The sequence below is a fragment of the Zootoca vivipara genome, chromosome 17 (genome assembly GCF_963506605.1).
Source record: "Zootoca vivipara chromosome 17, rZooViv1.1, whole genome shotgun sequence".
Taxonomy (NCBI): domain Eukaryota; kingdom Metazoa; phylum Chordata; class Lepidosauria; order Squamata; family Lacertidae; genus Zootoca; species Zootoca vivipara.
Window position 1 is genome coordinate 28,595,155 of NC_083292.1, and position 16,234 is coordinate 28,611,388.

General features: G+C 48.9%; 1 protein-coding gene across 8 annotated transcripts in view; it reads left to right on the forward strand.

Moving 5' to 3' along the window:
* Positions 1–15,639, forward strand: part of DPP3 (dipeptidyl peptidase 3) — a 29,169-nt gene extending 13,530 nt beyond the window's left edge. For 6 of the 8 annotated variants that reach the window (XM_035098656.2, XM_035098652.2, XM_035098655.2 and 3 more), the window contains 14 exons: positions 1,003–1,077; positions 1,506–1,596; positions 3,132–3,262; positions 4,732–4,862; positions 5,095–5,153; positions 6,544–6,738; positions 8,219–8,331; positions 8,528–8,620; positions 9,220–9,282; positions 10,361–10,485; positions 11,325–11,445; positions 12,563–12,742; positions 12,837–12,999; positions 14,840–15,638. In XM_035098656.2, the coding sequence (XP_034954547.1) occupies positions 1,003–1,077; positions 1,506–1,596; positions 3,132–3,262; positions 4,732–4,862; positions 5,095–5,153; positions 6,544–6,738; positions 8,219–8,331; positions 8,528–8,620; positions 9,220–9,282; positions 10,361–10,485; positions 11,325–11,445; positions 12,563–12,742; positions 12,837–12,999; positions 14,840–14,985 (1,686 nt within the window). In that variant the 3' untranslated portion in view covers positions 14,986–15,638. Of the gene's footprint in view, positions 1–1,002; positions 1,078–1,505; positions 1,597–3,131; positions 3,263–4,731; positions 4,863–5,094; positions 5,154–6,543; positions 6,739–8,218; positions 8,332–8,527; positions 8,621–9,219; positions 9,283–10,360; positions 10,486–11,324; positions 11,446–12,562; positions 12,743–12,836; positions 13,000–14,839 lie in introns of all 8 variants that reach the window. The other 2 variants (XM_060269316.1, XM_035098657.2) reach the window with 1 other exon arrangement.
* The last annotated feature ends 595 nt before the right edge of the window (positions 15,640–16,234 follow it).

Genomic DNA, 16,234 nt, shown 5'->3' on the forward strand with positions numbered 1-16,234 from the left:
AGATAGAGTTGGGTGTCATCCGCATACTGGTGAACACCCAGCCCAAACCCCCTGATGATCTCTCCCAGCGGCTTCATATAGATGTTAAAAAGCATGGGGGAGAGGACGGAACCCTGAGGCACCCCACAGGTGACAGCCCAGGGGTCTGAACACTCATCCCCCACCACCACTTTCTGAACACGGCCCAGGAGGAAGGAGCAGAACCACTGCAAGACAGTGCCCCCAGCTCCCAACCCCTCTAGACGGTCCAGAAGGATGTTATGGTCGATGGTGTCAAAAGCCGCTGAGAGATCCAGCAGGACTAGGAAACAGCTCTCACCTTTGTCCCTAGCCTGCCGGAGATCATCAACCAGCGTGACCAAGGCAGTTTCAGTCCCATGATGAGGCCTGAATCCTGATTGGAAGGGATTTTATTATTTATATGCCACCTATCTGACTGGGTTGCCTCAGTCACTCTGGGTGGCTCCCAACAAAATACTACGAACACAATTAAAACGCCAACCATTTTAAAAAATCACTGTACAGGGATGTCTTCTATAAACCATATAGTTGTTTATCTCCTTCACACCTGATGGGAGGGCGTTCCATAGGGCAGGCACCACTACTGAGAAGGCCTGTTCCCTGTCACCTCACAGTGAGGGAACCGCCAGAAGGCCCTTGGAGCTGGACCTCGGTGTCCGGGCTGGACAATGGGGGTGGAGACACTTCTTCAGGTATACTGGGCCATTTAGGGCTTTAAAGGTCAACACCAACGCTTTGAATTGTGCTCAGAAGTGTACTGGGAGCCAATGTAGGTCTTTCAGGACCGGTGTTATAGGGTCCTGCTGGCCATTCGCAGTCACCAGTCTGGCAGCTGCGTTCTGGATTAGTTGTAGTTTTCGAGGCCCCACATAGAGCACATAGTCCAAGAGGGTTTTTTTGGGGGGGGGGTCCTGTTGCCCAGGGCAACTCCAAGGACAGGTACATCCTGCTTATCCCGCGTTCCCTTTCTCTTCTCTCTAGGGCACATCTACTTACTTCTCTGCAAACTGCACCACGGAAGATGCAAAGCTGGCCCAGGACTTCCTTGATTCTGAGGTGCTGCAAGAACCCCGCATCTACACTGGGTTGAGCAGCCTAGATGGGCAACCAGTCTGACGTAGAATAAGGCAGCTTCCTGTCCCCCACAGCATGTCCTCTGGCCCAATGGGCACACTGTTTACATCAAGGGAATGGGGCCGTAACTGGGCACTAGAGCAGCCTGCATGCAATGTCCGCTCCCTGGTCGATCACAGTAGGGCTGAGAAAGACCCTCACCTCAAATCCTGCGGGGTTCGATGGACAAATAACCTGACCTGGTGTAAGGCAGCTCTAGAGGGATGTACCCTTGGGAAGAACCCCAGGTAGCAAGTGATGGGAAGGACCTTTCTCTGCCTGAGAACACCAGGCAGCCGCTTCCAGACAAGAGGGCAGCTTCCTCTGCACTTGTGGCTCCAACCTCTCCCTTTCTTTAACTCTTTCCCCAGAACATCAGTGCTTACAACACAAGGCTTTTTAAGACGAAGGTAGATGGCAAAGTGAACTACGAGGTTCGTCTGGCTTCGGTGCTTTCAGATGGTAAGAGCATTTTTTGGGGGGGTCCACATAGACCAGCCCCCTCCCCAACCTGACTCCTGGCCTGCTCACAGCACACTCTGCTTAGGGCCGGTGATGGCATTATTATTATTATTATTATTATTATTATTATTATTATTATTATTATTCATAGACCACCTTTATCTTCCAGGTCATAGTCCAACACACTAACCATTATGCCACACTGACTCCCTATTAACATTCCCAGATTACAATGAACACATGAAATGATTTGAAACTTTTGAAAGGTACAGTTTGAAAATATCCACCTGGATATTTCTCAGAAAAGAAGCCGGGTCCTCCATACTTAACACGGGATTGTAAAGCAGCCCGTCAGTTAACTCACCTGCGGAATATCCTCCACGTAACCAGGTCGGAGGAACTTCTCTAAACCTGGAAGTTTTCCTTTGCCAACACTTGTTGAAATCAGTGGTGCTGACACAGGGCAGGTATCTTAAGGTGTGGCTGCAATTGCAATACTGTGTGCTGCAGTTGCAGCTCTCCAGTTGCCTCGCCTCCCATAGGAAGCCGTGGAGCAGGAGAAAACATTAAATAAAAGGGAAATTGAAATGTTCAAGGGGTTGGCGCAGCTCCCTTGTTGAGAGTTACAGCATTTAGGCCTTTTAGTTCAGAGAAAAAGCGAGGAAGTGGGAACACGATAGAGGTGAAAATGATTGTGTGTGGTATGAAAAAAGTGGAGATTGTGTTATCTCTCATTACTCCTGGAACTCGGAACCACCCGGTGAAGCCCAATATCTGAAGATTTGGGGCAGGCAAGAGGAGAATACTTCTTCACACAATGTTTGGCTTTGGAGGGTTACAATTAAGTGGCATATACCCGTGTTTCTCCAAAAATAAGACACTGTCTTATATTTATTTTTCCTCCAAAAAACACACTATGGCTTATTTTCAGGGGATGTCTAATTTTTTCCTCTTCCTCCTGCCACGGCCGGCATTGCTGCTACGCCTATCACTATGTCTTATTTTTGGGGTATGGCTTGAATGCTTAAAAATTCTGCTACGTCTTATTTTTGGAGAAACAGGGTACATTTTATGAAATAAAAGTAATAAATGAATAGTTGAAACTCTGGCGTTTGCTCCCACAGGAGGCAGGGGTGGCCACCAACTTGGATGGCTTTAAAAGAGAGCCGAGACAAATTTGCGGAGGATGTTCTGCCTCCCCTGCTGGAGCCAGGATGCCTCTGGATGCCAGTCTCTAGGAGTCACAAGTGCGGAGAGCTGCTGTTGCGCTCATGCCCTCTTTGTGGCCTGTGTGGCCACTGCAAGGAGGAGAGCAGGCTGGAGCAAATGGACCTTCGGCCTATTCCAGCAGGGCCCTCCTTGTGTACTCACTTGCAAATTGGAAACTCAGGCAGCTTTTGCCAATTTGGGGGGGCTGCCCTTGGCTGCACAGCCTTGTTTAATCCACGCTTGGGACTTCCTGCACACGCACACACACCCCTCTGTGCACCCCCACAGCCCTTGCAAAGTTTACCTTCCTCCCCTCTTCCACCCAGATTCTCAGCTTGACGCTGACATGTCAGCCAAGATTAAATGTTTTGAGTTTGGCGGCTGCTTCTTCACTGTGACACGAGGAGATTACTCCCCGCTTCTGGAGAAGGTTGTGGAGAACTTGCAGAAAGCCCAGGTGAGGGGGAAGGGGGAGGGCTTTCCTGGCTCACCTTCGACTGCCTCCCCAAATTCTCCACCTCCCTGTGATGGGCAGTGGAGGCAGGGAACTGACACCCCAGTGCAGGATTTTAAACTCTGCTTCAGGATACAGGCAGGGAACATCTGTGGCATGTTCATCATTTTTGGTGGCAGCTGTACCTTTCGCAACATGTGTGACCCTAAGTCATAGCTGCCAAGTTTCCCGTATTCCCCGGGAAACCCCCGTTTTTCCAGCCGTTCCCCACTGGCAGCCCAGATTTAAAAAGACCCCGTAAATCCCCCGGATTCTTACCGGCCTGGGGAGGCTCCTTCTGCGCATGTCTGGAGTCTCTGGACATGCGCAGAAGCGATTTCTGGCACTGCGGCCATTTTGGAAATGGGCAGAGCATGCGTCGAAGCAACTTCCGGTGCTGCTCTGCACAGTTCCAAAATGGCCGCAGCATGACTTCCGGTGCCGCAGCGCTGCCAATCCTGGATTTTTCAATCTGGGAGTTGGCACCTATGCCCTAAGTCTTCAGCATGTGTTTGCCTGTTCTCTTCCAAGCGTATCCATGAGGTCTAGAGACCTCTAGAGATCTCTTGTTGTTGTTGTTACTGTTGTCATTTATTAAATTTGCATACTGCCCTATTCCCGCAGTCCTCAGGGCAGTTCACAACATAAAATCCCAATACAGTGGTACCTCGGGTTACCGACACTTCAGGTTACCACGCTTCAGGTTACCGACTCCGCTAACCCAGAAGTAATACCTCGGGTTAAGAACTTTGCTTCAGGATGAGAACAGAAATTGCGCGGCGGTGGCGCGGGAGGCCCCATTAGCTAAAGTGGTACCTCAGGTTAAGAACAGTTTCAGGTTAAGAACGGACCTCCGGAACGAATTAAGTTCTTAACCCGAGGTACCATTGTATGAAAACACAAAATACATAATAAAAACAAGAACGGGAGCAACCCATTAATTTCCCCTCCCCAACACATTTTAAAAGGGCTCTGGATGTCAGTCACTCCAGGGCCTGGTTGAAGAGGAATGTTTTTGCCTGGCGCCTAAAGGTGTACAATGAAGGTGCCAGCTGGACTTCCCTGGGGAGAGCATTCCACAAAGGGGGAGCCACTGCAGAGAAGGCCCGTTCCCATGTTGCCACCCTCCAGACCTCTCGAGGAGGCACATGAAGAAGGGCCTGAGAGGATGATCTCAGGGTCCGGATAGGTTCCTATGGAAAGACTCAGCCCTTGACGTATTGTTGTATAAAGCACAGCTGAGATTCTCCGGAAGCTGAATGCTGTGGCCAGTGCTGACCTGTTCCATTTGAAAAATAAAAAGATCATGGCCTATGAGCAGCGGTGTTCTAGGGGATGGGGGGGGGGAGGCAGGTGGCGAGAATCGAGGGCGGGATGAGTCTGCCTCAGGCTGGTTGGGCCTGACTCCAGACCCTCTCCTCTTTCCCTGCTAGCGACACGCAGCCAACCCCACGCAGGCAGAGATGCTGTCTCACTACATTGCCAGTTTCACGCAAGGCTCCATCGTGGAACACAAGGAAGGCTCCCGCTGCTGGATTCGCGACAAGGGGCCCATTGTGGAGAGGTGAGTCCGGAGAGCCTGGCACAGATCAGTGGAGTCTCTTAATCCAGATTCAGGGTGTGTCCTGAATGAATGCTGCTTCCCAGGAACTGGCACAATAAGGGAGGGTTACCCCACCCACCCTTGTTGATTGGGGGAAAGAGTAACAGTTGCCCCAGGTTTAGCTAACATAAAGAACCTCCCTCTCTCTCCCCCTCCCCAATTTATTTATTTATTGATTGATTTGTGTCCACAGCTATATAGGTTTCATCGAAAGCTACCGAGATCCCTATGGTTCCCGTGGGGAATTTGAAGGTACTGTATTAGCTCAAAGTCCCCATTCCCCACCTGCGAGTAGTACGATCTCACGCCAGTCGTTGACCATTCAATGCCCTTTTTTGCTTTCCTCCCGGGTTCTCTTCTCTCCCCGCTTTCACTGTATAATGATAATAATGACTAAAGTTCCCAGCATTATCGGTCTCCTCCTCCCCACCCAACCCACTTTTCAGGTGTGTCATAAATGGTAGGAAGCCCACCTTTGGGACAGGATTGGGTGGGAGACTACTGGGGTTGGGGATTGCGGTTGGGATCTAAGCTGTCTTGCCTCCCCCCCCCAAAAAAACACAATGTATATTTGTTGGAAGCAGCTCAGAGTGGCTGAAGCAACCCAATCTGATGGCTGGGGTACAAATAATAAAATTATTATAAAATTATTATAAACATAATACAATTATTATTGTTATTACTAGTACTACTATTACTTCGCCTGAGCAGGGGGAAGCTTGGGGTCTGGACTGTTGGGTTAGCTTTAACCTGGAGACAGGGCAACCTCAGATTCGAGGGCCAAATGCCTCTCAGTCTGGCCCTTGAGGTTCACTCTCCCCAGCTCTCGGCCCTTGCTGGCCCTGAATTGCACCTTCCTTGAATGTTTTTGCCTGGCTGGAACCTGTCTTTGCACTCTGCTAATGCCTCCTGCTTGCCTGGAGGGAGGGCAAAGAGGGGTGAGTGTGCGTATAAACTAGCTTACTGTACAAAGGTAACTTTTACGTCCATTGCTCTGCCCACTTTTGCCCCTGGCCGTGACTGCCCCAGCATGTGCCCCCCCCCAAAAAAAGGGAAAGCAGCCACCCGGAGAAAAATGTTTCCACGCTCCTCTCAACGCATCACCCTGCTCTCAGTGGAGGCAGGGTTGGAGATTTGGGGAGGATGCAATCTCCACATCCAGCGAGATTCTTTGTTTCCCCCCAGAAGGGGGACATACGGGCCACTCTCTCTTTCGAAGAGACCTGGTGGGGATCATAGAATCATAGAACTGTAGAGTTGGAAGGGACCTTGGGGGTCATCTAGTCCAACCCCCTGCAATGCATGAATCTTTTGCCCAATGTGGGGCGCAAACCCACGACCCTGAGCTTAAGAGTCTCACGCTCTGCCAACTGAGCTATCCACAGATCGTCACACCAAAAGTCTCTTCTGCTCTTGCAAGTAGAATTTGGGGACTGTCCTATTTCGTAGGCTTGGCCTACGGGGAGATGGTAGCCAAGAGACAGGTCGGTGAGATGATCATATAATTGTAGAGTTGGAAGGGACCCCAAGAGTATTCTAGTCCACCCCCCTGCAATGCAGGAATGGGGGGGGACGGGCAGAAATGGAGGCCCTTAAGACTCGGCTTCCTCACGGTGCCTCTCCACCCTTTTACCCCCACCAGGCTTCGTTGCGGTTGTGAACAAGGCCATGAGTGCAAAGTTCGCTCGACTTGTGGCAGCGGCTGAGCGCTTGCTGGAGGAGCTGCCGTGGCCTCGCGCCTTCGAGAAAGACGCTTTCCTGAAGCCCGACTTCACCTCGCTTGACGTGCTGACCTTTGCCGGGAGCGGGATCCCCGCCGGCATCAACATCCCAAATTGTGAGGGTCTGGTCGGCGGCAGGTTTGGGGGGAAGGTGGCAGGCTGTGGGGAAGGGGTGGGACTTGGTGGTCAAGGATCTCCCTTTGGCATACAGAAGGTCCCACGCCGAATCCCCAGTATTTCCAAGCAGGGGTGGGAAAGACCTCTGTCTGAAACGCTGGAGAGTCGCTGCCTGGTCAGATGGAAGCAGTACAAATAATAAAATTGAAGGAGCGTCTCCACCCCCATCATTCTGCCTGGACACTGAGGTCCACTGCCGAGGGCCTTCTGGCGGTTCCCTCGCTGCAAGAAGCCAAGTTTCAGGGAACCAGGCAGAGGGCCTTCTCGGTAGTGGCACCCGCCCTGTGGAACACCCTCCCACCAGATGTCAAAGAGAAAAACAACTACCAGACTTTTAGAGGACATCTGAAGGCAGCCCTATTTAGGGAGGCTTTTAATGCTTAATAGATTATTTTAATGTTTTGTTGGAAGCCGCCCAGAGTGGCTGGGGAAACCCAGCCAGATGGGCGGGGTATAAATAATATATTATTATTATTATTATTATTATTATTATTATTATTATTATTATTATTCTGCCTTGACCACATGGTAGCAGGAGAAATTCCACAAGTGTTGCCTTGAAGTGCTGCTTCCAGGGCTGGCGAAACGCTCGTTTTCTCCCCTCTCTGCCATTGACGGGGCCTGTAAAAAGGACTATGGAAATACCAAAAAAGGGGTGGGAGAGGAGGAAAGACACTAGGGTGAGACCGAAGGGCCCAAAGCAGCGCAGTGAGAAGAAAGCATGTTCCGTGACCAAGGGACGGTGGGTTGGGGGGCAGGATGGAATGGAACAGGGCCTGGCAGGCTTCCTAACTTGGACTATCGTCCCAGGGAAACAAAATACAAAAGTGTGCCGGAAGGAATAGAGTGACAAGAGGAGCTGGTGAGAAGCCAGTAGGAACATACCCCTGTCCTAGCACAGGCCTAAATGTAGCTAGAATAACAGGACCAGGGATTGCCGTTTGGTAAGTGAATTGGAAGAGGAAGCGAATGTTGCTGGCGACCCAAGTAGGGGGATTGAATCTGCGCTTGCCCATTGATGGACAGCAGTGAAATAACTGCTCCAAGGTGCTGTTTGAAGCATCTTGTGTGCTTCCTTGTGGGTCTCCTCCCAGCGAGAGAGGTGCTTGCTGCCTCAAATAGCCCCTTTGAAAGGTGCTTTAAGGCAGCCCCTGTGATCCTGATGCGAAAGGCGGTTGATCCTGCTAAGCACGAGGATGGAGTTCTTGGGGAGAGCTCAGCACACCCCCAGCTCAGCACTAAGCAGGATTACCTCCCGCCCATGAGGAGGAAGAGCGATCCCAGGTGCCGCTTGCAAAACACCACTTTTTCTCCCGGCCTGTCGAGTCATGAGGGAGAACGAAGCCTGCGATTTGCAAACGGGAGGGTGCAGAACCCAGTTTTAGCAGATCCTGCCTGGTTCTTCTTCCCCTTTCCCAGATGATGACATCCGCCAGACAGACGGCTTCAAGAACGTCTCGCTGGGGAATGTGCTAGCTGTGGCCTACTCCACACAGAAGGAGAAGCTGACATTCCTGGCAGAAGAGGACAAGGTGTGTGTGTGTGTCTGGAGGGGGGGGTGTATTTTTGCGGAGGGGCAGGGAAAATGGGGTGGGGGTTGTTGCAGGAGTGGGGCATGCAAGGATTATTCACTGATTTTTAATGCATTTTTAAAAAATGGTCCCAAACCCTGGGGGGAAGTAATAAAACAGCCAGCTTTGCTTTATTTATTTACACATCCTCTTGCAGGATCTCTACATCCAGTGGAAGGGGCCTTCCTTCGAGGTTCAAGTTGGACTCCATGAACTCCTGGGTCACGGCAGCGGGAAGCTCTTTGTCCAGGTGGGCACCTAACCCCCTCTCCCCCCACCCCCACAAAACAGGCTTTTGAGGATATCCAAAGCAGAAGAAATTAAGAGTCCGGGTGGCAGGGGACAGAAGCCATTTCGGCCTATGTTCCACTGCCACAGGAAGGCAGATGAAAGAGGGAAACCTTGTATTATGTCCCTTAATGTATTCCATGAGTGGGCTCCCCAGCTTGGGAAAAAGTCATTTTGCTTTTTCTTTGGCCAGTTTCATATCATACACCAATTTCCCTGCAAGTGCAGCATGCAAAAAAAGTCTGTGGAGCCATTCCTCAAAAGTTAAGTTGACCGCCAGCTTCCAGGATTTTGCAATTTCTCGTCGAGCAGCCCATAACGTGAAAGCTGTTAATGTTTTATATACCCCCTTTTCATGCTCATTGGAAATAAGAAGAACCAATGGACTTTACAGTGTTCATTCATTTAAATATCAAATTCCAATATGCAGCTATTCTCAGAGAATCTGAGCATGTATGTATGAAAGATCCTTGTTGCCCACATTCCCTCCAACAATAATTGCTTCTGTCCTTCATTATGCGCAGCCTCAGTTTTTGAGCATTCTCTCTTTCGTCCTGGCAGGATGACTCCGGGGCCTTCAACTTTGACCACAAGGCAGTGATCAACCCAGAAACGGGAGAACAGGTAACGCCTTCGCATGTTTCCTGTGAGGATTAGAAGTGCTTGTGACTTCTTAAAGAAGTCCCCCCCCCTTCTTTATTGTCCTTTGCACCACTTGGGCAGTTTCTGCATCAGACCTAGAGTTCAGTGTCCTTTGAATCACAGTTAGTTCTCTTTTTAAAGGAAAGGGGGGGGGAGGCACCCCAGGTTTGTAGCCCTCATGGTGTAACAGAAGAGTTGGAAAGCACATGCGTGCTTAAGTTCTAAATTCCAGAATAGAGCTTGGGAGGATTTCGGTGGTGGTGGAGGAAATCAAGCCTCTGTGTAAGTTCATGGCCCTTCCCTGTAACCAACAGATGCAGAATAAATTATAATGATTTGTATATCTTGCACTGATATGCAGTGGTGCCTTGGTTGTCGAATGTAACCCATTCCGGAAGACCCTTCGACTTCCAAAACATTCGATAACCGAGGCACAAAGGGCAGCCTGCAAAGCCAATGGAGAAAATGGGATAAAAAACACAGTGGAAGCCATTCTACTTCCGAGGTGCGTTCGAAAACGGAAGCATTTACTGTACTTCCGGGTTTCCGAAGTTCGAAAACTGAAACATTCAGCTTCTGAGACACTCAAAAACTGAGGTACCACTGTATTATTCTACAATATGGAATGTGGTTTTCCCCTTCCTCTCTGTGGGATCAGCATTTTTGCTCCTTAAGGTGCAGAATTCATGTGGCAGCTATTTTATTTAAAAAAAAATAACCCTACTTTTTAGCCAAAAAGGCTGGCAGAGCAACTTTTTTTAAAAAAACCAACACAACCCTTAGCCTCAGGTTTAAAAACTAGCAGGCACGACACACAAGGAAGAAGCGGGGAGGAGGGAAGAGGAGGGGGAAAGCAAGCCCATAGCTCTGTTTTACGCAGATTCTGGCTGACTTAGAGAATCAACCCCTGCCCACCGATCTGGTCCAGAGCAGAGCAGGTGACCATTTTAAGATCGGGAGGCCAGGGCTGCTCCTTCCCCTGAGACAGCCGGCTCAGTTCACTTGTCCAAGACACTCGCGGCTGTCTGGCCCTTCACTCTTCTCTCACTCTTCCCCATAGATTAGAAGCTGGTACCGAGGCGGCGAGACATGGGACAGCAAGTTTTCGAACGTTGCATCGAGTTACGAGGAGTGCCGGGCCGAGTGTGTGGGGCTGTACCTGTGCCTGAACAAGGAGGTTTTGGGGTGAGGACCTGAGGTAGCAGCGGCATGTGGGGTGAGGGGGAGGAGAAGCACAAGATGGAGCCCTTAGCAGGCAAGACCCCCCCAAAGTCCCAGGCTGTGGTTGAGAGGGGGGCTGTATTTCAGATAATAAAGATTTTAAACCGGGACTGGGAAACCTTTTTCCGCCTCAAGGGCCAGGTTTCCTTCTGGGCAATCTTTTGGGGCCTGCATCCCAGTGATGGGCAGGGCCAGAGGCAAAAGTGGGGCAGGCAATAGATGCAAGTTTTCCTTGGTAAGGTCAGCTGGTTTCTACATCCACTCTTCCCTGTCCATCCAGGACAAGCAAGAGGGATTGTCAGAGTTCAGGGAACAAATTCCCAGCCAGGCTAAAAGTCTCGAGGAAGGTGTGAAGCAGGCCTGGTGAGCAGGTGGGACTTGTAGAGTGTTCCGAGGGCCACATAGAGAGTTCTGGACAGCTCCATTTGGCCCCCTTGGCCTTTCTGCATCCTTGTTTTGGACAAAACTATTAGCTCCGGGGAAAATGTGACTGCTAAGTTTTTGTTTGTTTGTTTTTTATGCTGCCTTTCAGGGTATTTTATTTATTCATGGGGAGAATTTATGTTCTTCCCAACTAGCCAAAGTCATCGCAAAAGGCTATTTTTTACGAAGGCAAGAGAGTTCATAGCTCCCGCCCCAGATCTCTGACATTCTGGCTGCCCCCCTACAACTTGAATCTCTTAGGGGGGGGGAGGGCACTTTGCAAACCTGGATGTGTTTTATTCCGAGGCTGTGGCAGCTCTGAACCCCCCTCCCATCCCTTTTGCTGTGATAATCCTTCCCCTTCCTTCTCTGCCCACAAGGATCTTTGAACTGAAAGGAGAAGATGCTGAAGATGTGATCTACATTAACTGGCTGAACATGGTGCGTGCCGGGCTGCTGGCGCTGGAGTTCTACACTCCGGAGTCCGGAACATGGCGGCAGGTGCAGTCCTGATGCTGGAATGGGTAGAGGAAAGATATCCCTGGGTGGGTGAAGAGAGGCTTGTGGCATCAGGGGAATGGCAAGTGGGTAACCTTCACTCACCTGTCAAATTTGGCCCACAGGAAAGGTAAGTTCCCTGCCCCCCATTGTCTTTTCTGGACTTCAGAGTCTCAGTTGAGAATTCCTTCTCTCCTCTCCTTTTTTTTTAAAAAATATTTTATTAAAATTTGGAGAAAGAATCCAAAAATTAATATGAAATATCATTTCTTATTACAGGCTAATCTTAATAAAAACACAGACCAGAAAAGGAGAGGAAGAGATAGGAAGAGAGGGAAAGGAAAAAGAAAAAAGAGAGAGAAAGAAAGAGGGTGGGGTGAAACAGAAAAAAGGAGAACTTCGGATTCTTCATCTGTCAGCTATTTACAGGTGAAACTCGGAAAATTTGATTATTGTCGAAAAGTGCATTTATTTCATAATACAACTTTTTTTTTAATTTTTACAAATGCTTTCTTTTGGAAATTCCACAGTAATAAAACAAATAGTTACAATAATACAAAAATAAATATCGCTATTACATTTCATTAATTAAATTCATTCCATTTATAATTGACCCACCTAACGACAAATAATTACAATTACAACAAATAAAGGCTTGACATATCTTGCTTTGCATGTCATGCATCTATCTCCTATATCGGTTTCACCTTTTAAGTTGCGTTACTGAAATAAATGCACTTTTCAACGATATTATAATTTTTCAAGTTTCACCTGTATATATAAAATTTTCAATGCACCCTCTCCAAGATAACACCCAACAAATCCACTTTCTGTAAGCCAACATTATATTTAGTCCTCAAACCCAAATACCCTTTGGGTTTCTTTCTCGCGCAAAAAGTCTATAAGAAATTTCCAGTCTTTAGTAAATGTTGGCCGTGACTTTTCTCCGATTAAACATGTCGACAGCCATTTCAACAGTCATTTCAACAGCCATTCCTCCATTGCGGGTAATGACGAGTCCTTCCGTTTTGGTGCGTATAAAAGTCTTACCACTGTACTCCAATATTGAAACAAAGCTGCTTTTTCTAAATGGCATTGTGTCGCCTTCCCGCCACCGCAGGCCCACATGCAGGCGCGCTTTGTCATCTTGAGGGTTCTCCTGGAAGCTGGCGGGGGACTGGTATCTCTGCAACGTACCACCGGCAGAGATGGCAAACCCGATGCGGTGGTGTCCCTGGACCGCAGCAAGATCAGCACGATAGGGAAGCCTGCACTGGAGCACTTTCTCCGCAAACTGCAGGTAAGGGCCAGGGAGGGAAGGACGAGCCCAGGGTCTCTTCCCTTGGGGAGAGTGAGGGGCCTAACCAGCAGGGTGCTGCTCTTCTGTTCCAAAGGTGCTGAAGTCCACAGCGGATGTGGCAGGTGGGCGCAGCCTCTACGAGGCGTACTCTGCGGTGACAGACGAGGAGCCCCAGCATTTCCTGAGCCTGCGCAAGACTGTGCTGCTGCGCAAGGAAGAACGCAAGTTGTTTGTCCAAGCAAACACCCGCCTGCAAGGTAAGAGCAGTGGTCAGTAGAGCACGTCTTAAGCTCAGGGTCGTGGGGAAGAGATTCGTGCATTGCAGGGAGCTGGAATAGATGACCCTCGGGAGTTATTTTAAACCTCCTTTTCATCTCATCATTGTCAGAGATGGCTGCGGCTACTCTTGAGTAAAGACACTCCACTCCGTCTTGTCTTTCAGAGTTTTATTGTGCATGCTATTTACAGTGCAAAGACATCAGCAAACATGACTGCTCAGTCCGTGTCAGAACCCCGCAATGGCTTCTTGCGGGTCTTTGCCCAGCATAAATGCCTCGGCACCCCAAAGCGCCGCCCCCTGGTCCTACGCGGGTGGGCGCACGCCTCAATTCTGGCGTCAGAGGGAAGGGCCTCTTTCCTGACTCCCCTGTGTCCGAAAGCCCTCCGTGCTCCTCCTCCCCTATCCCTCTCTCAGGGATAACTTCCTCCGCTAACTTCCTCATTCCTTTCTCCTGACTTGCTGCTAGTGCTGATGCTGGGCAAGGAGCTGGTGAGGATGATTGGTGGGGGCTCTCTGTAGAGAGACCCCCTGACATCCATATATCCTTTCCCAGTAAGCTTTAACCTTACTACAAGACCATCACATATGATGTTTTAAAAAACAAAAACAAAAGCAGAAGCTTTTCTTTTGGGAATTCTAGGGACAGAACCACCTAAAATGCATAGAAACTTATTCACGCATGCTACTACAGCGGCAAGAATGTTACTTGCCCAAAAATGGAAAGAAGCAGAAGTCTTAGCAAAGGAAGAATGGATACAAAAACTTATGGAATATGCAGAAATGGTGAAACTTACCAGAAGAATAAGCAATCAATATAACAATCTTTTATAAAAGAAGTAGTTTATTGGATATTTGCAGATGAATTATAAACAGATTAAAACGGCAGGATTATTGTAGTAACCTGAACTTTTATAAGAGTATATATTTAAAGAAGATGAATAAATGAACAAATTAAGTTAATTTGGATATGCAGAAGATATTAAAAAGTAAATTTAAGGAACCGCAGAAAGGGGGAAGTCAGGTTTTGAAATGTCAGAATGATTGTAAAATTAGTGAAATGTAAAAAAAAATAGTGAAATGTATAAACTTGAAAAGTATGAATGAATGAATGAATGAATGAATGATGACCCTTGGGGGGTCCCTTCCAACTCTACCTTTCTATGACTCTATCATCCTCTTCTGGTTATTTCCTAGTTCAACTGATTCAGCCGTGGCATCAGGGTGGCATCAGAAATATTGGTTTATTTATTTATTTTAATAGTATTATTTTGGGCTACATGGCCATTTTCCCCAAACCACGCCCATCAGCTGATGTCGCTGGTGAGGTCAGCTGATGGGTGGGAGGGCAGGGTTAAATCCACCATTGGCTGTGCATCCCATTCCCAGAAGGAGCAGATATCCTCAGCCGAAGCAGCAAGATTTAATCCCTGCTGACATGTTAATGAGCAGGGGTTAAATCCTGCTCAGTTTCAAACGCTCTAACAGTTCCAGATGCTTTGCAACAGGAGCTGTCTGAAAGCCTTCATAGGTCCAAAAGAGCAGCGGGACAAGTGGGGGTGTGTGTGATTGTCTGCAAACAGCCAAAGGGATTTTTACAGTGCTTTGATGCACTTTGAAGTCCCAGCAATTGGGACATCAAAGTGCAGCAGCTCCTGATGTTGTAGTGACACCAGGTGATTGATAGGTGGGTCCACCTGTCAAATTGGACCCACTAGGGGGTGGGAAGATAATGATACCCCTGAAAGAGCATCACCCATCTGGGATGGTCTATCTACTGACTTTGATCATTTCTCCTCCTCCTACCCGCCCCTTTCCAGGTAAAGATGTTGTACTGGTGCAGTATGAAAGCAGTGCAGCGGGGCTCGTCAAATCTTTCTGCGACCGTTTCCGTGAAGATGCTGAAGTATTGGAGAAGTATCTGTTGGAGCTGGCACAGGCCGATGCCCATTTCTGGGAATCCTGACCCCCACGAGGCGCGAGGGCCCTGGCTTCCCCACACTCAGCTCCCTTTGCCTGCCCATCCAGGCGCACCAGGCCGTTTCTGCACCTCAACAGTCTCTTTCGAAAATGAGGGGTACAAGTGAACAAGATCACCTCTCTGAAAGCAGTCGGCCATCACTCCCCACCCCCCAGAAGAGCCTGCGGTGGCTCCAGCCCTCCTGTTATTGCACCCAGGGGTTCAATAAACCTAGCTTTTATAAAGTGTGTGAACTTCCTTTCTGCTTTCCCCCTGCTGTACTCCTGTCTAACTGGTGGGGACTGAACCCAGTCTGGGGAATGAAGCAGTCTGATCTGGCTTCCTCAGATCTGCTGTGTAGATAGTCTGTTGAATAGTGGGTAAGCAGGATGAAGACAGAGCTCTCAAAACAACTAGCTCTTTATTCTAGCTCTGAGTCCCAGACTGAACAGTAGCTTAGCCAACTGGCTTATATAGTACTCAGTAACTTGCAACAGTAACAAACTTCCCTTAGCTACCCAATCCGTGAACAGCACTCTCAATCCTTCATTTGCATGTTGTGGACCTGAGTGAGAACTGCAGCCACAGTGGGCAGGGCAAGAACTGCAGCCATGGTGGCCAGAAGGAGTACTGCAGTTAACTTAATGCATAACATAGTTGGGGAACCTCAGGGTCAGGGTCAGAATACATCCCTCTCAGCTTCTCTAAATTGGTACGTTGTACACTCTGGACAAGTCTGGGAGCCTGTTGATGCTGTCTTGAACCTGATGGGACTAAGAAATTAGATATTAGCGAGCTGCTGCTTGTTTCCTGAGGATGCCACATAATGGTCAGGGGTCCCTTTACCTTCAAGCATTAAGACATTCCAAGTAGCAAATGCTGATACTGGGCAAAACAGGGCACCTTTTGTGGAAAAATCAGGAGGTGGGGAAGCTCAGGTAGCTATTGTGTGCTGGGGGAGGGATAAAAGCAGCAGTTGGGTGGGTATATACCAGGCACCCCCAAACTTCGGCCCTCCAGATGTTTTGGACTACAATTCCCATCATCCCTGACCACTGGTCCTGTTAGCTAGGGATCATGGGAGTTGTAGGCCAAAACATCTGGAGGGCCGCAGTTTGGGGATGCCTGGTATATACCAATGAGATTTGGAAGCCAAGTAAAAATAGGAGCAAGGTATTCGGGTAGGAGAGCTGGAAAAAAATTCATGTCCCCAGTACCCCCCTGTACATGGGTAAAGGTAAAGGGACCCCTGACC